Source organism: Chlorocebus sabaeus, chromosome 2, assembly GCF_047675955.1.
Source record: "Chlorocebus sabaeus isolate Y175 chromosome 2, mChlSab1.0.hap1, whole genome shotgun sequence".
NCBI classification, from domain to species: domain Eukaryota; kingdom Metazoa; phylum Chordata; class Mammalia; order Primates; family Cercopithecidae; genus Chlorocebus; species Chlorocebus sabaeus.
The window spans coordinates 51,955,572-51,979,097 of record NC_132905.1 but is presented as its reverse complement, the minus strand read 5'-3'; the positions used below and the strand labels follow the sequence as shown (position 1 = coordinate 51,979,097).

The window sequence follows — 23,526 nt, the reverse complement described above, 5'->3', positions numbered from 1 at the left end:
GAAGCCATTACAAACTTACAGTACAGGACTTTAGCCTGGCCACAAACATCATTTCTTTGGCCTTTGGGAGACTTTTCTGTCTAACCACCCACAGGCAGGGAGGCCTGTCTTAGTTCAGAAGCTGTAGGTGTGCACACTGTTGACAGTTTTGTGGCTTTGGAATTGTAGACTCGTCCAGAAGCTGGAGAGGTAATGTGACCAGGGCCACAGCATTATTCCTGGAGCATCTGGGGCTAAGCCATTTGCTGCGTCCCGGCCCAGGGCATAGGTCTCAACTGTGAAATTGTTCGGGCTTTCTGGGTGATCAAATGGGACCCTTTGAGGCTTGGTTTGGGTTGAAGCCCAAAGGCTGAGAGTTAAGAAAGAGCTAAGCGGCCCCAATTTTATAAACTGAGGTGCTGGATGTTCCGAGCTGGAACTTGCAAATGGGTGGAAGTGAGGGGCAGGACATTTGAAGGTGGAAGTAGGAGGGCAGAGGCCAAATTTTCCTGGAATTTTCTGATTGCTGTTGCATTTCCCATTGGGAAGGGGGAGAGAGAGCTCTGCCCCTAACTTCGGTCAAAGGAGAGGGGCTATAAGAGAGCCACTGGGAGAGCCTCCTCTGTGGTCCTAGAATGTGGGGGACGGAGTGGACTGGGGTGTGACACATGCCAAATGGGGAGAGGCTGAGGCTCCTTGCCTGAGGAGAGAGTGAGACTAGAAGTAAGACAGCAGGATAAACCCAGTTGCCCTTGGAGCTAACTGCCCTCCGCCACCAGCAGCGGCAAGAGTGTGTGTTCCTCAGGAACCAGAAAAAGAACATAGAGGAGCCGGCGCATGGTGTGTTCATTTCCTATGGCTGCTGTAAAAACAATTGCCACAAAATTTGTGGCTTAAAACCACAGGCATTTATTGCCTCATAGTTCTGGAGGCCAGAAGGCCTGAGATGCTCCCTCCAGAGGTTCTAGGGTAGAATCCATCCTTTGCCTCTTCTGGTGCTGCTGGCATTCGTGGGCTGTGACCACATCACTCCTCTCTCTGCCTCCATAGTGACATTGCTTCCTCCTCTTCTGTCTGTGTCAAATCTCTCTGCCTCCCTCTTATAAGGACACCTGTGATTGCATTTAAAGCCTGCCTGGATAATCCAGGATAATCTCCCCTCTTCTGTCTGTGTCAAATCTCTCTCTGCCTCCCTTTTACGAGGACACCTGTGATTTGCATTTAAAGCTAGCCTGGATAATCCAGGATAATCTCCCCTCTCAAGATCCTTAATCACTTCTGCAGAGTCCCCTTCTGACATGGAACATTCACAGTTTCAGGGATTAGGACGTGGATGTCTTTTGAGGCCATTATTCAGCCTACTGCAGGTAGAGTCCCATCCAAGAGAGTCTGTTCATGGACCAGTGGGTGACCTCAAGGCTCAGGACACCTCACTCACGAAGCAGATGCTTTGACTGCTCAGTGATTTTCGCCGCAGCTGCAGAGGACCTTTCTGTGCAAGCCCAGACTCCTGCTAACTGTGCCTAACACTAAGGGAAGGCACGGGTTCTGCCCCAGAGACATCCCCAAAGCCTCTGAGAAGCAGCTGAGAAAGGATGAGGGGGCAGTTAATGCACCCTGGGAGCAATGCTTAAATGATAGGGAAGGGAGCCGGTGGGTAAGGGATCCAGTCTCCTGTCTTTGAGGCAGACAATTCTGAGAGGTATTCCGCAAACCTTCCAGATTCTGGTAGAATAGGACCCTCACTGCCTACAGCGGTAACTTTAAAAACGCATGCTTTTTTTTTTTAATGGCTTTTCATCCTTCTCTCTCCCTCAATTCTGAGTCCTGCGATCACTTCCCAAATGAGCTGCCTATACCCAAATTCTTGTTTCAGGCTGTGCTTTTTGTAGATCCCAAACAAGGATATAAGCTTCCCAGCAGGGAATCCCCAAGAACGCTGCAAAAATGCTTCATGGGAGTCAACACGGTGAACTTCCATGCTCAGCGGGCACCTTGGTTGGATAACTTTTGTGCTGGCTTAGTGAAATCTTTCCTATTCCTTAAACCACCCTCTCACCACCCCCACTCCCTTCAACCATGGAGGAGGCAGAGGCAGGTAGGGTGGGAAGAGGGGAGGAAACAGGGCAGAACTGACCATGTCCCACACTCCTGTCCCCATCACTCAGGGTTCCGGGCTGAAGCAGGCCCAGGATGCAGCCTACTTACTGCATTCAGTTCTTTCAACACACGGCATGCATTCGTCAGCCCGTTTACTCTGCTCGCATCTGCGTTTCTTCTAGAGGCGGAAACTGTTCATCAGCTAGCATCAATACTACGATCCTGCTTTTAAATATCTTCTGCTGACGGTTACACTGTTCTGAAGAAATCATCGTTTTATGGCATGTCTATAAAACGAGAAGAAGAATCTTACCTCACAGAATGTCTGGGTGGATGCAGTGAGCTAGCTCCAGGAAAGTGCCTGGCACAGAGTGGATGCCCTAATAATGGGGTCTTCTCTCTTCTACAGCACGCACTGCAAGCTTCCTGAGGGCAGCTCTTAGTTCCTGGGTCTTTGGCAGAGTGCTTGGGACACTATAAGTGCTCAGGGAATTGTTTATTGAAGGAAAGGGTGTGAGGGTCAGGAAAGCAGCTCTTAATCATTGCCCCAGATGCTGCCAATGTCCTGGCCCCGTCTCCTCGGGGCTTCTCATTGCTGGCAGGCAAAGCCGCTAACTGCAAGCACCTGCATCCATTTGCCCAGGGGTTTTCCCGGTTGGCTCCACCTTCCTACATGGGGGATTGGAACTACGGAAAATTAGCGTTCCACTTAAAGCACACCTCAACCAATGACTGTGAGCAGTTGTGAATAAATAGCCTGTCCTCGTGTCCCTTGGGTGGGATAACCATGAGGTGCGTGCTCTATACCAGAGTTCCCCAGTGGGACTGAGCTCTGGTGACTCACAGTGGTACCTTTTTTTGTGACACTAGGGTCTCACTCTGTCACCCAGGCTGGAGTGCAGTGACGTGATCTTATCTCACTGTAGCCTCAACTTCCTTAACTCAAGTGGTCCTCCCACCTCAGCCTCCCAAGTAGCTGGGACTACAGGCATGCAACACCACACTTGGCTAGTTTTTTATTTTTATTTTTTTTAGAGACAAGGGCTTTCTATGTTGCCCAGGCGGGTCTCAAACTCCTGAGCTCAAGTGATCCTCCTGCCTCAGCTTCCCAAATTGCTGAGATTACAGGTGTGAGCCACCGCGCCCAGCCTGGCAACCTTTTTGGTAACTCTCTGTACTGGCTTCCTTCCTGATTTATATTTCTTCAATATAACACACCAAATAAACTATTTGCATGCAAAAATCCTTGTCTCATGGTCAGCTTCTGGGGGAACCTAAATGAAGACAACCACATGGCTGAAATTTGAAATTCATATGAGGCTTTCTTAAGGGAAGCCCTTTTCTTCCTATAGCATTGATTCCTCTTCCTGCTTGGTTTCCGATTTCTGTATAATGTGTGGAAGGGGAGAAAATGATACAATCTTTTTGCAACTCTCATAAATTCATAACTAAGGCACCCTCCTGAAACGTACGTTTTGTTCATCATATGTCATGTTCATCATGGGGGAGATGAACGTATGTCATGTTCATCGTGGGGGAGAAAAGTAACTTTCTCTGCAAAGTAACTCTCAAAGCATTGGCTGGAAACATGAGGCTTTGAGCTTTGCTTAAATCGCATTTTAACAAAAAGCAATGAATTTTAGTGCAGTGACAAGACTAAGGAGAGAACAGTTCCAGTCTCTCAAAGGGGGAAAGCTGTGGGAAGATACTAATGAAGTAAGGTCTGCTCGCAGGTTTCTTTGGTGTCTGCTAGTGCCGTCTCTAGGCTGATAAGTGGCTGTCTCCAGTAAGACAGGATTTATGTCCTGCCTTTAGGCAAACAAAGGAGAGGCAGAGAGTCTCCGTACATCTCAGCTGTCATTAGCTCACCAATCCTCAATATTTTAGGGAGAAATATTTTGGTTTCCTTCAGTGTAAATACTTGGACTACCTCAGATTCATTCCAGGCCTGTACACATGCCAGTTCGCAGCTGCTCTGTGCTGGCTGGGGCAGATATCTACTTCCCCAGTTTGCTGGGGCCAGGCCCCAAGGTGGCCTCACAGCGGTTGTAGGGATACAAGTCTTCATGTTGCTGAGGAGTCCTTGTCCTGATCTGATTTGCCTGCTATTGTGAAGACAGTGGCTGAGTATTGTTACCTTTCTCCTTGGTTCTCTTTATAGGAGTGAATCTTTTTGGAGACTCCCTCCCAGTGCATCTGCTGTGGGTCAGTGTGTGTGTGTGTGTGTGTGTGTGTTTTCTTCTGAGAGTTTCTCTCGTCACCCAGGCTGGACTGCAATGGCATGATCTTGGCTCACTGCAACCTCCACTTCCCTGGTTCAAGCAATTCTCCTGTCTCAGCCTCCCAAGTAGCTGGGATTGCAGGCATCTGCCACTATGCCCAGCTAATTTTTGTAGTTTTAGTAGAGATGGGGTTTTCACCATGTTGGCCAGGCTGGTCTCGAACTCCTGACCTCAGGTGATCTACCCGCCTCGGCCTCCCAAGTGCTAGAATTACAGGTGTGAGCCACCGTCCCCAGCCATGGGTCAATGTGTTCTTGTTGATAAATGATGTGGGGAACAGTACAAGATGGTGGGAGAGCCTGGAAGAACTTGGAGGAATTTTCAGGTAAAGCTCATTGAAGTTGCTGGAAATTAAACAACGTCAAAATGGCGTTCATGGTCAGACAATTTGTGAAGGTTTATTTTTAACAGTGGGAGTTCTGGGTTTTCTAATCATTTACTCTAAGAGAGGGTAAAATGCAATGTAAAATTAAAATTTGAAAATTTAAAAACCATGAATTTTCTAGACCATGAGTCTCCAGTCAGTAACTACCTGACTAGCAGGATGGTTTGGAAGGGTTTTTCCCACACTTTAATACCGAGCCCAGCGCCACCCAAAACTAAACTATTAAGAGGGCAGCTTTGATATTAAAACCCAAAGCAGAGAGCTGGACACACTGGTGTGTGCCTGTAGTTTCAGCTACTCAGGAGGCTGAGGCAGGAGAGTCACTTGAACACAGGAATTCCAGTCCAACCTGGGCCACATAGTGAAACCCCATCTCTAAAGAAAAAAAAAAAAAACTAGCAAGAAGTAGATGCTCTTTGTGCATAATAAGGCTTAGGGAATACATGAGCATAAGATTGACTATCATAGTGCAAGAGAAGTTCAATTTATTTATTTGATACATTCCCATCTAGAGGCTGGTCCATAGTGAGGGCTGCTTTCTCTCTCCAGTCCAAGGATGCACAATTTCCTGTGTCCCTCTATCCAGCAGCAGAACCCTAGGGCAGAGGATGGCTGATAGCAGCCCATGCTGAAGGTCATATCCCCTCAGGGGGACCTTAGCCAGGAGTTGAGGCAGAGGAGCTGGGCTTATGGGGACTGTGGATTCAGGAAGGGAAATTGAATGAGGATGGGAGGTGGTGGAGAGGGTCTGGGGTGTGTCTCCCACCCACTGCACGTCAGGAATGAGTCTTGAGACACAGGAGTGGAGCCTGCACCTAGGGTGCCCCAGGCAGAGAGTCCTAACCATCCTGGGACTCTGCATCTCTTGGCTCATGTCACTTGAGCCAAAGCAAAGAGCTGAGCATTATTTAAGTGTGTGTGTGTGTAGTGGGCAATGTGAGGGGGTGTGCATGTTTAGCTAAGGAACAGAGGAGGACATCTCTTCCACCCTCCACTTACCATCACACATCTGTATTTCTTTTTTTTTTTTAATTAATTAATTAATTAATTTTTTTTTGAGACTGAGTCTCACTCTGTCACCCGGGCTGGAATGCAGTGGCCAGATCTCAGCTCACTGCAAGCTCTGCCTCCCAGGTTCACACCATTCTCCTGCCTCAGCCTCCCGAGTAGCAGGGACTACAGGCGCCCGCCACCTCGCCCGGCTAGTTTTTTGTATTTTTTAGTAGAGACGGGGTTTCACCGTGTTAGCCAGGATGGACACATCTGTATTTCTTCAGTCTGAAAGGTGGGAAGATGAAGAGGGCCAGGCACGCGTCTGACTGGGCTGTCTAATCCTTGTTTTCCAAGATAGGCAGCTCAGGCTTGGGCTGCATTTTTCTTCTGCCAGTTTTTGTACTGGAATTTATGTGACCATTGGTAGATTTTTAAACAGTATCTTTATAGTAGGTTAAATATGGCTGCAAACTCTTTGCTACTCCCACTGAGAGACGGAGTGTAACACTTGACTGATGGAACGGGGTGGAAGAGATGTTCTAGAACTTCTGAGGCTTAGTCTTAGCAAACCTGTGGCTTTTGCCTGTGTCTCTGTGAACATTCTCTGTGGGAATGGTGAGCTACAGTGTAAAAGGCCCAAATGCTCTGTCCACCATGCCAAGAGGCCACATCTGGCACGTGGGTATACTGGTCAACAGTAACAGCTGAGACCAGCAAAAGTGCCAGGGATGTGAGTAAACCCGTCTTGGATTCTAGAACAGCCCATCTACTAAGTGACCAGAAGAATCACCTGACCACACCCTGCCCAAATTCCTGACCCACAAAATCGTGAGATAAAATGCAATGATTGTTGTTTTAAGGCACTAATTTTGGAGAAGTTTGTTAAAAAGCAGGCAATAACTGGAACCGTAACATAGAGGAAAGAACATCTGTGGTGTTAGATCTGGACTCAAATCCCAGTTCCATTATTTATCAACTGTGTGATCTTTTCTAGCTTCTTCTGGCCTCAGTTTCCTCCTGTGTTAAATAGAGGTCATTCTAGCTACCTCCTAGCCTCATCATGAAGATGAAATGAGAAAACAGATGGAAAACAGAGCCTGGCTCATAGCAGCTGCTTCAAAATGTTTCTTTCCTCTCCTCTCAGCCTCACCACGCCCTCTTCTCTAGGGTTTTCTGGGATGCCCAGTGAGGGGAATGCAGCAAACTACAGCACCCCCACCACTCAAGATTTTGAAGAAAAGAATTCCAAGGGAATGTTACTGAGAAAATGACTCTAGACCCCCCTGCTCCAGAAAGACAAAATTATTTTCCTAACTTGACTTTTAAAAAATGGATTTACTTGAAGAGCTACTCCAATTTAATGAATAATTAGGGGAGGAAATTAAGGCAGTTACAAAAGAGAATTAATTTTTTTTTTTTTTTTTTTTTTTTTTTTGAGACCCAATCTAGCTCTGTCACCAGGCTGGAGTGCAGTGGTGCAATCTCAGCTGACTGCAATCTCCGCCTCCTGGGTTCAAGTGATTCTCCTGCCTCAGCCTCCCGAGTAGCTGGGATTATAGGCGTGTGCCACCACGCCCAGTTAATTTTTGTGTTTTTAGTAGATATGAGTTTCACTATGTTGGCCAGGATGGTCTCAATCTCTTGACCTTGTGATCCACCCACCTCAGCCTCCCAAAGTGCTGAGATTACAGGTGTGAGCTACCACATCCGGCCAACAATTAGATTTTTAAAAAACAGATACCTTGGACCAGGCGCAGTGGCTCATGTCTGTAATCCCAGCACTTTGGGAGGCCAAGGCGGGCAGATCATTGGAGGTCAGGAGTTCGAGACCACCCTGGGCAACATGGTGAAACCCTGTCTTTACTGAAAATACAAAAAAAAAAAAAAAAAAAAAAAAAGCTGGATGTGGTGGTGCGCACCTATAGTCCCAGTTACTTGGGAGGCTGAAGCAGGAGAATCACTTGAACTTGGGAGGTGGAGGTTGCAGTGAGCCAAGACCGGGCCTCTGCACTCCAACCTGGTGACAGGTGAGACTCCATCTCAAAATAAATAAACAAAAATAAAATACAAAAATTTGCTGGGTGTGATGGCGTACAGTTGGGAGGCTGAAGCAGCAGAATCGCTTAAACCTGGGAGGCAGGGGTTGTAGTGAGCCAAGATCGTGACACTGTACTCCAGCCTGGGTAAAAGAGAAAGACCCCATCTCAAAAAAACAAAAACAAAACAAACAAAAAACTAGATACCTTGTGGTCCATAGGCTATCCATTTTTATTTAAGGTATCAGAAGCAAGAAAATGAAGAAGGGCTCTGTGTGCCCATAGAGCGGGTGGGATTTTGCTATAACCGAGAAGCATCAGTGGTTTTCAGGCAGGAGGCTCTCTCCCTCCCTCTGTCAGTCATCTCAGAGATGCCCAGAGGCTGCAAGGTGCCCAACCATGCACAGAGGTGATGAGAACTGCTACCGTGGTGGCTCCAGGAGAAGAGGCCCAGAAATGGACATTTGAATGATTGAAACCCCCTAAACCACTCCTGCCTTCAAAGCTTGCTCCATGTCTCACATTGACATGGAACAATGAGCTGAAATGGGAAACATCAACTCAGGCTGCCCTCTCTCCTATATTTCAGGCAGTGCTCTACTCTACACAGCAAGTCCCCGAACAGGTCTCTCTTTCTTTCCTGCCTGCAGTCATTCCCACAAGTTTACCTCTAAGGAGCTCATTTTCATCCAGACTTTGAGGCAGGGCTCACCAATGCTGCCTTCTGCGCTCCCCTCTCTGTTCTCATCCAGGTCCTTAATGTGCTAACATTCCTGACACCTGTGAGATGTCATAGCACGGCTGCCCTCTCCATTACGCCCTGACCTGCGGTTTAGATGCTGCCCCTTCCTGCACATTTGTATAAATTAGGCTGCATCCCTGGGAACTGGAACTCCCTGATAAGGCAGGGACATGACCCCCAAACTCTAAAACACTTGGACCTCAGACAGGCCTGGATTCGTTCCTGGCCAAATAAATGACTGTGGCCAGTATGTGTGTGTGTGTGCTATGTTTAGAAAGCACTTTTGATGTTAGGTTTATTTAAGCTTCACGATTCTTCGGTGAGGTAGGAAATAATCCCATTTTATGGAGGAAAAGCTGAGGTTTGGAAAAGTTATGCCCAAAGTTACACAGCTACTAAGGGACAGAGTTGGACTTCAAATCCAAGCTGTTTGATCCCAAACTCAGTGCATGCCCACCATTTCATCCTACCTTTTGATTATGATTGACATTAGAAATTAAATTTTCATGTCCCTAAATTGGATTTATAAGTAAGCAAGCAAGATCTCTTCCTACCTAAGCACCTAGCACATTAGCTGGAGAACTGCAAAGCACTGAAGCCACACAGATTGTTACCAACTCAGCTGTCTCCCCACCCGTTCCAATGGATTTGCTATGAGTTTTTTAAAGGATATTAAAAGTTCCCAATTATGGAACTCATTCTAGGTGCCAGGCCCTGTGCCACTCTCATTACATCCATTATCCCACTTCATCTTCATATCAGTTGTCTAACATAGGCATTATCCTTCCCTTTTTGCACACCGGGAAACTAAGGCTCAAGAAGTCAAATATTGGCTGGGTGTGGTGGCTCATGCCTGTAATCCCAGAACTTTTGGAGGATCACTTGAGGTCAGGAGTTCGAGACCAGACTGGCCAACATGGTGAAACCCCATCTCTACTGAAAATACAAAAATTAAGTGGGCGCCTATAATCCCAGCTATTCGGGAGACTTAGGCAGGAGAATCACTTGAACCCGGGAGGCAGAGGTTCCAGTGAGCTGAGATCTTGCCACTGCACTCCAGCCGGGGGACAGAGGGAAACTGTGCCTCAAAATTGTACAAGGTCTATTTGTACATTTGTATCTTTATCATATTCTGAGGGATCTGGATTTCTGCCTTCCCCAAACTCCGCCTTCTCTTCACCTTAGTTTGTCTGTAGGAGTCAGGAAACCCAGTGTATCCTCTTGACAGTGGGGAGGTTGTTCTAACAACATGAAAATGGGTGGTCTTTATTCGTAACGTGGGACTAGGTCACCAAGATGACAGATTGGTAACAAGATCTTAGGTGACCAGTTCCCAGCATCCCCCAAAGGGTTTTCTCAACTAAGCAGGAAGTCTGAAGTTGTTTCTCCAGGATAGTCCCCAAGTCTTGTCCATTTTCCATCACAGCCCTGAGCGGAAAACTGTAGCAGACTCTTGATTTGGATGGGAAACTGTTTATTTAGCGGGGATACCTTGGAGTGAACTGGTTCCCGTTAGCAGGTTTTCCCATGATCCTCATCCTACCCACGGTGATTTCTAAGCAACAAAATCAGCCCAGCAACAATGAGGCCAATCACAAATAAGTCCCAGTGTGGTCCAACGGTGTTGTCCGGTTTCAGCCAGTTCCATCTCATTGTGAACTGCTGGCAAGAGACATTCTGTCAAAAACAATCCAAGCTTCCCACCTCCACTCAGAGCCACCTACTCTTCCCAAACCCACTGCCACCAACCCTCCTCCCACCCATTCCCTTTGCTTCCTTCAGTCTTGGAAAACACAATCTTTGCTTGCTTACAGCTTCCACAAGGGGTGTAAATAGCACCTTTAGAATAACCCCAAAGATTTAGACACTTTACGTTTTTTCAAACGGTAGCTCTTTGTGGTACCCCTTGCCACCTGCCATCTGCCTACCAGTCTCAGCTATTGATGGTAAGAACTGTTTTGAAGAAGTATATATAGCACATGCCACTGTGCTTAAGGCTTTGAATGTAGTGTGTGCTGGAAAAGAACATCTGCTGAATGAATTAATTGCTTATACCGTGAAGTGTCAACACATACTCAATAGAACACACAGAATTACTCTGTATGGCAAGTGTAAGACTTTGAATTTGACTTCTCAAAGGAAAGCCAGTCCACAAGAGGCTCCCCGATGGGCCTTGTCACGTTGTCCCTAGGAGTTGCTCATTGGAGACTTTCAGAGCATTGGAGACTTTCAGAGATTCAGGACTTGTTCAAGACAAACTTACATTAAAAAACAGGATATCCCGGAGCAAATGCATAGTTTCCAGTTTCATAAGGGCAAAGAACACAGGTATGTAGGCATCTGGACTCGTTTGAGCAGCCATGTCATACAATCTTCTGGCCAAGTGAATGTTCTAGAAGGAGAAGAATAGCCCATACCCATCAGATTCTCTAGGAGTAAGTAAACAGACACCACTGTTCAAAATATCAAATGTAATTAAGGGTACAGGACTTAAGATAGGGAGATTATCATGGATTATCCAGGTGGACCTCAGATAATCAAGTGAACATTTAAACAGAGTTATCTCTGGGCTGGGGGTAGAAGAAAGACAGATGTAGATGTGGTGGAGGGAGACTTCAGAGAGATCCTCAGCATGAGGGACTCAACTTGCCATTGTTGGAAGGGGCCACATGGAATGAGAAGGAATTTGGACAGTCAATAAGGAAACAAGAACCTTGGTCCTACAACCTCAATTAACTGAATTCCACCAAACAACCGGAATGAGCCCTGCAGTGGATTCTTCCCCAGAGCCCCCAATAAAGAACATTCTTGATTTTAGCCTCGTGAAACCCCAAACTGAAGACCCAGTCAAATCACCTGGGCTTTTGGCCTACAGAAACCATGAGATAATAAGCTTGTGTTGTTTTAAGTCCCCAAATTTGTAGTGACTTGTTACGGCAAGCATAGAAAATTAACACAGTCTCCAGAAAGCTTTCTTGGATACCCCTGTAACAGCTCCTAGTTGTGATTCCAACAAATAGGGTGGAGAATAGGGCCAGGCACAGGGGTTCATGCCTATAGTCCCAGCACTTTGGGAGGCCAAGGCAGGTGGATCACTTGAGGCCAAGAGTTCGAGACCAGCCTGGCCAATATGGTAAAATCCTGTCCCTACTAAAAATGCAAACAGTAGTCAGGTGTGGTGGTGCATGCCTATAATCCCAGTTACTTGGGAGGCTAAGGCACAAGAATCGCTTGAATCCGGGAGGCAGAGGTTGCAGTGAGCCAAGATCGTGCCACTGAACTCTAGCCTGGATGACAGAGTGATACTCTGTCTCAAAAGAAAAAAAAAATCGTACAGTTGTCTAAAGTAAGTCAGAATACAGGTAGTTAGTGATCATCATCTAAAATTCTCATTATCTTCATAGTACTTACCATACCTAAAGTTTTAGACTTTATTTATTCATTTGTTTGTCTCCAGGTCCTCAAAAACAAGGACTTGGACTCTCTGTTCATCCTCGAATTCCCAGTCCTTAATGAAGGGACTAGTATGCAGTAGGTCTTTGATAATACTTATAGGATGATGAAGAAACTATTTTTGGCTCTCATGTTGAAGACAGAGTCCTCAAATGGCATAGTACTGTATTTTCAGGAGCTTTTTTTTTTTTTTTTCATGAATTATGCCATGGCTTTCTTTTTCATCTACTCATGCCTTGTTTTATGTGTTTGCTTTATTTTTGGTTTGCCCAAACAGAGTGACCACAGGCAAGGTGGAGTTGCTTTTAAAGGTAAAAAGTACCCTGGGCCAGTTCCAGAATAAGATTTTGCTTGGGTGCCCATGGGCTATTTTCAAAAGGAAAGGAAGAAGAAGAGGAATTTTTCACAAACTGTGGTCATCCTAATATCTGTCTTTCTTGCTCCATAACCTAGGCTTTGATACTTGTGAATCATTGAAGCCTCTGCTAAAACTGTTTTTTTTGTTTTGTTTTGTTTTGTTTGGTGGGGGATTGATGTCTTCTCTTAGCTGTGTTCTGCTTATTATAGCTTAAATATTTTCCAAAGCTTTATGGTCTGGAAAATTGATTTGTTGAAGAAAGAGGAATGTTCTTGCTTAAAACGCAGTTCAGGAGATTGGAACAAATCTTCCTGGAAACATAAAATAGATGTTGTAAAAACCCTAATTTGTGTCTCTGATTCCAATAAATTCAGTGTTCGTTTGAAAGCACCCTGCAGATGATAACAGCTGGGTCGGCCGCACATGTGAAAGACATATTGACTTGAACGGGACGTTCAGGCAAAAGCAGCCTTTGTCAATATCTCAGGCATTCATACTTATTTCTTGTTTGAGGCAGTCGATAGTTATTCATTTATTTCTTGTGGTAAAAGCATTACAATCCAGTCACTGAGTATTTTATAGTAAAAAATAGTGAGAAATACCATTAAAGTGGGATGAACTCACTCCTTGTCCAGGAGACCTCACAATTTGCAGTGTGTGTGGGGCTGGGGGGTGAATGTGAAAGCCTTTCTTTAAAATTCCCAGAGAAGGAAATTCCTGAATGCTTCCAGCTAACTAGGGCAACTCATATAAAAGAAATTTTAGTACTAGACTAGAAAAGACTCCTCATTCTTTGACCCTATTTAGTAAAAAAATCTAAGTCATGCAAACAAAAAAATCTCCTCCTGATGGTGTTTTGATGATGACCACAGTTCATTAAATGAGAAGTCCACTACATACCCAGTCCACTTAGATTTAACTTTTCTGTGGTACATTTGAGTTTATTTTGCTTTAAATTCAGTGATTAAAGAGATTATGTAAACCGAGCTGCAGACTCTTGTTAAAGAACATGTTTCTAACTAAAATGATATGTGGATACTGCTCAATATTTAGATGTTCAAAATAGCTTCTTTTAATTCAAAGATACAGAATTCTCCTGCAGTAAAGTAGCTGGTTTATGAAAATTTTACAATTGCCCGATGCAGGAGTTTCCAGCCCCAAATATTTGGATGTCAAAAAAAAATTTCTTATACTGGGACAGAGCATGTGAATGGGAAGGTCGTTTTAGAATAATTTATTCTTATTTTCTTTTTATAAATATGCCATATGTTAATTAGAGGGAATTGGGAAATATAGAACTGAACAAATAAGAAAAAAAGCCACCCACAATCTCACTGCACAGAGATAACTACTGGTAATATTTTATACACATTCTTCTAGCATTTCATGTATATTCATATATACATACTTTTTAATTTAGAAATTTTTTACTCAGCATAATATTTCCTCTTCTGCTTTCTTAACCTAACAATATATTTCAAATAATATGCTGTGTCCTAATATATTCCGCTAGTCTATAATTTTTTTTTTTTTTGAAACAGGGTCTCGCCATGTCACCCAGTCTGGAGTATGGTAGCAGACTCTTGGCTTACTGCTGCCTCCGCCTCCGGGGCTTGAGCATTCCTCGCACCTCGGCTTCCCGAGTAGCTGGGATTACAGGGACTACAGGTGTGTGCCACCATGCCCGGCTGATTTTTGTATATTTTTTTTGTACAGACAGGGTTTCACCATGATGCCCGTCTAGCCTGGGCATCATATATAACATGGCTTCTATTTTGAAACATTCTCGTTACTTGTAGAAATTTGTTCTGTAACTAATGAAGCTATACACACACAAAATACTGTTTTTGTATATTTCTGGTTATTTCCCTAGGTGATAGATGTTTATTTCATGAAAAGTTATGATCATTTCTAAGAAGTGTGTTTTCTGTCCTGCCATATTTCTGAGAGGGCCATTTTAAATATCTAATTTTAACTTATCCTTTCCAGAAAATAATTCTGGTGTTCAAAGCTTCAGCTGTAACACTCCATGGGTGGTCAGACCAGACAAATGAGAAATAAAAATGCATTGTGCCATAATCACTTTTGGTTTTGGCAGGTCTATTTATAATTTATTTGGTAGATGTGATTTTGTTTTCTCTGCAGAATCCAAAAATACATGTTATCTAGTAGCTCTACATATATGTATTTGAAACTCTTCCCCAAAGGATAATTTCCCCCACCTTTCTGTCTTACCTTAGGACAGCTTTCCTATCCATTGTTTTTAAACAGACCTGCTTTCTTCCATTTAAAAAGCTTGTCATGTGTTTCTCGTACTCCATGGTACAAACATACTTTTGAACAGGACCTGGCAGTCCTTATTCCCCTCCCTGAGTTAGCTGTTACCTCTTTAACATACTTGTGGTACTTTATTTTTAATTCTTTTCAAGTGTGTGTGTGCCTATACATGACTGCCATTTTAGGCTTAACAGTAGCTATGGACAAGTCTCTTCTGTAGTGGACCATGAGCCCTTTGAAGGCTGTCTTGTTCTTATTGTATCCCCAGAACCAAGCACAGGGCTTACTGATATAGGAAATAGTCCTTGATAAATATTCGAGTGAATAAATGAATGAATGAAAAGCAGAGTGCGATACCATGGTGGTTTAGAAGTAGATACCTTTTAAATCTGGGGGTTCTGGCCGGGCATGGTGGCTCACGCCTGTAATCCCAGCACTTTGGGAGGTTGAGGCGGGCGGATCACGAGGTCAGGAGATCGAGACCATCCTAACATGGTGAAACCCCGTCTCTACTAAAAAAAAAATACAAAAAAATTAGTCGGGCGTGGTGGTGGGCGCCTGTAGTCCCAGCTACTCGGGAGGCTGAGGCAGGAGAATGGCATGAACATGGGAGCCAGAGTTTGCAGTGAGCCGGGATCGTGCCACTGCACTCCAGCCTGGGTCACAGAGCGACACTCCGTCTCAAAAAAAAAAAAAAAAATAGCTGGGCATAGTGGTGCGCACCTGTAGTCCCAGCTACTGGGGAGGCTGCAGTAGGAGAATCACTTGAACGCGGGAGGCAGAAGTTGCAGTGACCCAAGATTGCACCACTGCACTCCAGCCTGGTGACAGAATGAGACTCCCTGTCAAAAAAAAAAAAAAAAAAAAAAAATCTGGGGTTCCTTGAAGGATTCCTAAAGGAGATGACATTGGGGCTGTTCTTTGAAAAATGGACTGGTTTTCAATGGGCATAAATACGGGTTAAGATCATTCCAGCAAAAGGATGGTATCTCAGGAGGGCTCAGGCCAAGGTCTTTGAGGGAAAGGAATAAGTAGCCTAGAATCTAGATAGGGCAAAGTGCTGTATCACACTGTTATTATCAAGGTAGGCTAGGTCACTGGGGGCTTTGAATGTGGAATAGAAGTCTGGACTTCATTTAGCAATAAAAAGTAAATAAGATTCTTTTTATTTGTGTTTGCTTGTTTGTATTTTTTGGTGGTTTTATTTGGGGGAGAGGGTAGGATAGAGGGGTGGCTAGGATGAAGGAGGTTACAATATCAGAGTTATACTTTATCAAGAATGACCTGGCAGTGCTTTGTTAGATGAATTATTTATTAAGATAATGCTATCTGTAACAAATCCCCAAATTTTAATGGCTTAACACAATAGAAGTTTATTTCTTCCCCATTCAGCATTCCAAAATGTATATTGCTGGTTGGTAGTGAATTTTCTTCATGTGGTAATTGTGGGGCCCAAGCTCCTTCCATTACCTGGTTTTGGGGTCCCCTAAAGCCTTTGTATCTCCTGGTGCCTTCAGCCGATGGATGGGAAAGCGACTGGGGGCAGCCCCATCTCCTTCTTGGCTGCCTTAGCCCAGGAATGACACTCTTCACTTTCACTTCCATGCCCTCGGGAGAGCTAGCACACGGATCCAAAGGAGCCCTGGCGAGAGCTAGCACGGGGATCCAAAGGAGGCTGGAGCCCTCGCAAGAGCTGGCACGCGGATCCAAAGGAGCCCTCGCAAGAGCTGGCACGCGGATCCAAAGGAGGCTGGAGAACATAGTCTTTGACTAGGCGGGTGAACCCCAGCTACAAGTCCTCACTATGGATGGAGGATTGCAAATCTTTGGTGAATAGAGTCATCTCAGTCACAGATTTAAAGGGAGAACACTAGAATGGAAGACCCCTGAGTAGTCGTTGCTACGAGCTGAGGTGAGCAGAAGGTCAGAGGCAAGGTACAGACAGAAGGGATGGCCGGGAGGGGATGGGCAACAGGCCTTGTTCATGGTGCAATTTCCAAAGTACTTACAAATCAAGTAATTGAAAAACTGTTTGTTTTTTGGGTATTTTTTTGAGAGGGAGTCTCGCTCTGTCACCTAGGCTGGATCTTAGCTCACTGCACCCTCTGCCTTCGGGGTTAAAGCTATTCCCGTGCCTCAGCCTCCCAAGTAGCTGGGATTATAGGCGCATGCTACCTTGCCCAGCTAATTTTTGTATTTTTAGTAGAGACAAGGTTTCGCCATGTTAGCCTGGCTGGTCTCAAACTCCTGACCTCAGGTGATCTGCCCACCTCAGCCTCAGAATGTGCTGGGATTACAGGTATGAGCCACCACGCCTAGCCCCTGAGAAGCAATTTCATAACAACGTGTGTGTGAATGCTTGTGTTTCTAAACTACTTCAGGTCCTCTCCCAATTCCTTACCAGGCATTATTCAGTGTTCCCAGAACAATGATGCAGTCAGTCCTGGCCCAGTTTAAGACAATGAGCTCACCGGCTGAGATGCTTCTCAGTGAAGCTACTAGGATAACTCACCTGCATCATCCTAGCCCCAACTTCCTTTCTGAAAGATGGATGATAACAACAATGACCCATATTTTGATATTGATTTACCAAGAGATGATTTATATCTAACTTTCTTCCCCAGAGGTCTTAAATGTCTGCATGTTTATAAAGCAATACTCTGTATCACCTTCTTTGATTCTCGAAGATACTGTAGTAGTGGTATTATACTCATCTTTCTCACTGGTTTGCATGAGGATTAACTAATAAAGAGGATTGCGAAGTGCCTCACTGAAGAAATGCTTAATTACTTGATGACTTAACTGCTAGGAAGGCGTATTCTCCTACTCTCTTTTCTTTCATTTGAACAAGCTTTGGGCTTTTAATTACCAGGATATTCATTTTAAGAATTAGAGAAGGTGATAGCGCCTTGTTAATTTGACTCTGAGATGGCAAGATACCTTTGGGTACTCAGTTATTGTTTTCCTAATTGCTAAACAAAAGAAACCAAATAAAAACAAAGGGCAATGGTCCCTCGTTAGCTCAGCCTAAAATTCTCGTATCCCGGTGGGAGGTTACTAGCAGTCTCTGCTTTTTTGTTGTTGTTTTTAATGTAGAGACTTTCTGTAGGAAAATAAAATAGACTTCTGACTGAAAGAGACTGAACAAAATGAACTATCCATTATTTAACAAGAACCCTGGCAGAAAAGAACAGAAAACTGGCCAGAGAGAAACTTCAAAGTGTTTTCCTGAATGTATGAAACGTATGTCTTAACAACTACTATTTGACATTGCGAAGGAAGTGCTTAGGAAAGAGATCAGTGGTGACTCCAAAGAGAAAAACCAAACCCTCTGATGGTCCGCCAGCCAGGCACTGGCTCGCAGTGTGCTCTCCCCAGCATTGCTGGCTCTGTGTCCTGAGAGGACACCCTGCCTGTCCCCAGGGACTCAGGCAAAATGGCCTCGCTTAGGCGCGAATGCAGCTGTCAGGGCGACCAAGTCCTTTTTGAATAACATGGTGGTGCCGGGGATAGGAAAGCTAACATGGATTTGACACATGGAGTGGGGTCACTTCATCCCTTCTATAGACAGTGCTTCTCCCATATTATATTTTGCACTAGGAATGATGAGTAAAGAAAGGCTTTAATCTTATTGAAGCCTTACTTAGCAGTTGCTCTAATTCCCTTTTGATCTAAATAACAGTCATTCTACACACTGTTTGACTACAAAGCCCTTTCACAAAAGCTTATTCATTTTATCCTTAAAGTCTGGGGTAGGGCAGGTATCTGTTTTACTGAGGTGGATAATGGGTGAGGGACCCAGGGATGGCTAAATAAAATCCTAAGAATCATCCAATTTAGCTATCCCATCCTGTCCCATTCTTACCCACATTTTACAAACATAGGAAGCTTACACCTGCTAGAAATGGGGGAAACAGACTGGATTTGGATTTGACATTCCACTGCTTAGGGTGCCAGGGCTAATGAAAAATGATCAACCAAAAGGCAGGCTGCAGGGGAGGACAGGACGGCAGGGATCCATACCTCTGAATAAGAAGCCCTTCACTGTGCACCATTAGCAATAGGAAATTCCCTACCAATAATTCTCAATTACTAGCACAACTGGAAGAAAGAAGAGAGCATAGGAAAGCCAGCAATTCCCACGTTATTTGGCTCTAGAAATGGAGCCAGGAATATAAACACCGAAAAGAAACACATGCTTGAGCACCAAGAATGACTCACTGCAAGGCCCACTCTTTCACCAAAAAACAGGGTCAGGCAGGGATGGGTTCAAATTCTGGCTGCACCATTGATGACCTCCACAAGCTGCTTGGCCAAATGACATAACCTCTCTGCACTGTGGCTTCCTGATGCGTACACTGTGGATAGTTCTTGGGCTTATCTCATTGAGTGGTTGTGTGATGTAAATGACAGAAACACATAGCCCACTTAACCCAATGCCTGGCTATTGCTATCATTATTGGTACTGAATACACCTTTCTCACTCTGTGAGACCCTGATGTCATCTTCTGCCTTAATTACACTCACTATCTAAGAGATTTATCAATACCACCTTGTAGTGCTGGCTCTCTTTCTAAATAAATATGACTCATTGCCTCAAGTCAAGTATAGTCTTGGGGAACTGGAGATTCACTCTCTTGGGCCTTTCTAGAGTATCCAGCACTAGATCATGTACACAGCAGGTGCTTCATAAGACTTTTCTGGATTAATACCACCTTGGTATCCAGCTGTGGTCTCTTTTTGCTTTCTCCTTGTTCCTGAGAGCTTGAGAACCAGTGGAAATTTTAATGGAAAAAAGGGCCCAGAGGTGAAGGGAAATGGAGACAGGGCCTACTGGAAAAAGCATGTGCTGGAAAAAGCAGGAACTTATTAATTGAATTGGCCTAGACTAGATCTCTTCTACTCACTAGTTATGTCTTTGGCATAAATGGAGAAAATAACTTCTATCTCATAGGGTTCATATTGGAGTAAATAATATGTATTGGCACATGGGAGGGATTTGGCAGATGTTAAGTCCTTTCCTTCCTTCCTCCACATTGAGGACATCAATGAAATTCAAAACATTTACACATTTTCTCTTCCCACACAGATGTCATTACTAGGTTTGAATTATTACCAACACAATTACCTTTGCGATGCCTAAGCCATGTTCATACATATAAGCCAGATTGAACATGGCTTGCGCGTTGTGGTATTTGTCGGCTGCAATGCTGTAGTGTGTGGCTGCTGTTTGATAGTCTTTCTTAGTCCCGTAGCCATAGTAATGGTAATCTCCAATTTTTACTCTAGCAAATGCATTGCCTGATAGAAATATTAGAAAAAGAAGAATCATAACTCAAATGATTTATGTATAGTTCTCAGGAATTCAACCTAATAATCTTGTTTCAGTCCTTCAAAATATATATGTATCTATAACCAAGTATAAAAAAGAACCAAAACACTCAGAACCCCAGAACTGGAATTAGATATACTTTATGCATTACAAATATAACACTCAATGCTGTCTTCATTATAGTGTAACATCCATGGTATAGTACAATTTTATTTTATTTTATTTTTTGAGATAGTTTCATCCTTGTCGCCCAGGCTGGCAGGCTGGAGTGCAATGGCACATTCTGCAACTTCTGCCTCTCAGGTTCAAGCGATTCACCTGCCTCAGCCTCCCAAGTAGTTGGGATTACAGGCCCCCACCACCACGCCCAGCTAATTTTTTTGTATTTTTAGTAGAGATGGAGTTTCACCATGTTGGCCAGGCTGGTCTTGAACTTCTGACTTCAGGTGATCCGCCCGCCTTGGCCTCCCAAAGTGCGGGGATTACAGGCATGAGCCACCGCACCTGGCCAAATGTTCTTAAAGAACAAGAAATTACCAATTTTATCTTTTAATTTTTTTAAGTAGGTTAACTCTTGGGAAGCTGGACCCCATCCCTCCCATTCTCAGATGTCACTCCTGAAGCTCTACTCTCCTGCGTCACCACTGTCACCTTCTTTCCCAGATCAATCCCATCCGCCATTCAAACACGCTCTAGCATCTTCTATGAACAAAAATAAACCCTCTCTTTATCCTGTGGTGTCTCCTTCTAGCTCATGCCCCATTTCTCTGTTTCCCTTTACACTGAACCTTTTCAAAAGTGTGTTCTATGCTCGCTGTCTCCAAAGCTTCACCTCCCACGGACTCTTCAACCCACTCCAACCTGGCTTCTGCCCCGTTGCCCGTGAAGCTGCTATTTTGAAGGTGGTAGATGGCCTTCATACAGCCAAATCCATTGCCACATCTCTGTCCTCATCTTACCCGACGTCCAAGCAGCACTGGCTTGATGGGCCCCATCTGCCCAAGCACTGTCCTGTCGGAGCATTGATGGCACTGCCTTCTCTTGGTTTCCCTTCTACCTCATGGGCTCTTTATTTCAAACTCTTGCCTGACTCCTCCTCTGCCCAGTTCCTAAATGTGGAATGTCAAGGGCTTGCCCCTAACTCCTTTTTTTTTTCTCTCTCTTTCTTCTTTCCCTTCTTTTCTCTTCTCTCGCCTCTCCTCCCTGCCTCTCTCCAACATTCTGCTTCATCTCAACTCTTTCTCTGGGTGACCTTGTTTCGTTCCATTGACTGTCTTTATTAACTTTTCTAAATTTATATCTACCATCTTTCTCTCCCCGAGGCCCAGGTTCTTATGATTGCCTTCTTGATGTCTGCACTTGGATTTCAAACTTAAAATGCCCAATAGAGATTTCCTAGCACCCTACACACCTTCCTCCAAACGAAATAGTTTCTTCCCTGTCTCAGTACAGTGCCCCCATTGTTCAGGCCATAAGTCTAGGGGAATTATTCCTAGTTCTTTTTCCCTTGCTTCCATCAGCCAATTCATCAAGTCCTGCAGGTTGTGCCTCTGAAACATGCTCAACTCTTGATATCTCCTCCACTGCCTATTCCAGCCTACAATACTACAATAGGCTTCAAATTCTTCTTTTATCTTCACTTTCCAACCCGTTCTTCACACAACAGCCAGGGTGATCTTTTTTTTTTTTTAATTTTTATTTATTTATTTTTGAGACAAGGCCTGGCTTTGTCACATAGGCTGTAGTGCAATGGCATGATCTCAGCTTACTGCAATCTCAGCCTCCCAAGTTCAAGCGATCCTCCTATCCCAGCCTCCCAAGTAACTAGGACTACAGGCATGCACCACCATACCCATATTCACCATATTGCTCTGGCTTGTCTCAAACTCCTGGGCTCAAGCAATCCTCCCAACTCAGCCTCCCAAAGTGCTGGGATTACAGGCGTGAGCCACCACACCCAGCCAGCATGATATATATATATATATATATATGTAAAATACATGTATATGTTATATATAGTATATATGTAACAGTTTTATTGAGATACAGTTCACATACCATCCAATTTACCCATTTAAAGGGTACAACGAAATGGTTTTTCATATATTCAGAGATGTGCAAGCATTACCACAATTTTAGAATAGTTCAATCACTCTGAAGAGAAACCTCATACTGTTTAGCTAGAGGATGATCTTTTTAAAATGTAAAATCAAGTTATGTTATTTGCTTGTGTAAAATCTTCCAATGACTTCACTTTGCCCTTGGAATAATAATCAGACTCCTTACGACCTACAAGTCATGCCTCACCTGCCCTCTGCACAAGATCCCTGCATTTGATTCCTCAAGGCCCTCTACCTGGCAGGTTTGGAATTCTCTGACTCTTCCTGTGGCTGGCTTCTCTTCATTCTCAGAAGCGCCAATGCCACTTCTCTCCTAGAGGCCGTCTCCAATTACCTTGTCTAAAGTTCCCCTCAGCCCCAACCCCAGAAGTTATCTACGTCAACTCCATGTTTTATTTCCTTCACAGCATGTCACTGCTATCTGATTTGCTTACTAGTTTATTTTCTCTCTTCCGCATGAGGGCAGGCACTTCATGAGGACAAGCACCTTGAACTCTTAATCACTGATACAGTCCCAGAACCTGGAATGGTACTTGATAAATACATATAGAATGAATGGATGGACATGCAAGGAAACTTTTTAGATAATACTTTCCCCAGATACTAAGTACTTTAGAATATTACTTTCCAAAAAACATGAATATGTCAAGTAGAAAAAAGTCATGTGACTTTTTAAGATCTATCAGTCTTTTGAAGTCCACTTAGGGATGACCCCTCAGGGTCCCCTTGGGGTCTATGTTCCCATCCACCAGGAGAGTGTTGATTGGAAAGATGAGGGAACACTCATCTAGGACGGCCATCTCAGCTATGGCCAGCCCTTCTGGCATGGTCTTGGCTTACTCAGAAAAAGAGGAAGTGCCCTGTATGGGCTCAGGTCTAGCATTAAGTGATATAGGACTCCTTCCAAAATTTTCTCATTTGGCCTAATGTAGTGCCTAACATCCTTTGGAATTTATTCTTTTAGGTACTGAAATTCTAATCTTGTAGAATCTTCTGTTAAAATGTAGACACTTCAAAAAGATGTAATACTGTGAACCATCTTTTTTTTTTTTTTTTTTTTTGAGAGGGAGTCTCACTCTGTCGCCAAGGCTGGAGTGCAGTGGCGGATCTTGGCTCACTGCAAGCTCCGCCCCCCGGGTTTACGCCATTCTCCTGCCTCAGCCTCCCGAGTTGCTGGGACTACAGGCGCCCACCACCTCGCCCAGCTAGTCCTTTGTATTTTTTAGTAGAGACGGGGTTTCACCGGATTAGCCAGGATGGTCTCGATCTCCTGACCTCGTGATCCGCCCGCCTCGGCCTCCCAAAGTGCTGGGATTACAGGCTTGAGCCACCACGCCCGGCCTACTGTGAACCATCTTTAAGTCTCTCTGAGGCCGGGCGTGGTGGCTCAAGCCTGTAATCCCAGCACTTTGAGAGGCCGAGATGGGCGGATCACGAGGTCAGGAGATCGAGACCATCCTGGCTAACAC

At 44.5% G+C, this 23,526-nt stretch overlaps 1 protein-coding gene across 3 annotated transcripts in view; it reads right to left on the bottom strand.

The window, feature by feature from the left end:
* Positions 1–9,818: 9,818 nt before the first annotated feature.
* Positions 9,819–23,526, bottom strand: part of SEL1L2 (SEL1L2 adaptor subunit of SYVN1 ubiquitin ligase) — a 147,441-nt gene continuing 133,733 nt past the window's right edge. The window contains exons 18-20 of one of the 3 annotated variants that reach the window (XM_007960470.3): positions 19,734–19,906; positions 10,781–10,909; positions 9,819–10,176 (exon numbers count right to left, since the gene is read on the bottom strand). In XM_007960470.3, the coding sequence (XP_007958661.3) occupies positions 10,057–10,176; positions 10,781–10,909; positions 19,734–19,906 (422 nt within the window). In that variant the 3' untranslated portion in view covers positions 9,819–10,056. Of the gene's footprint in view, positions 10,180–10,780; positions 10,910–19,733; positions 19,907–23,526 lie in introns of all 3 variants that reach the window. The other 2 variants (XM_037985366.2, XM_037985367.2) reach the window with 2 other exon arrangements.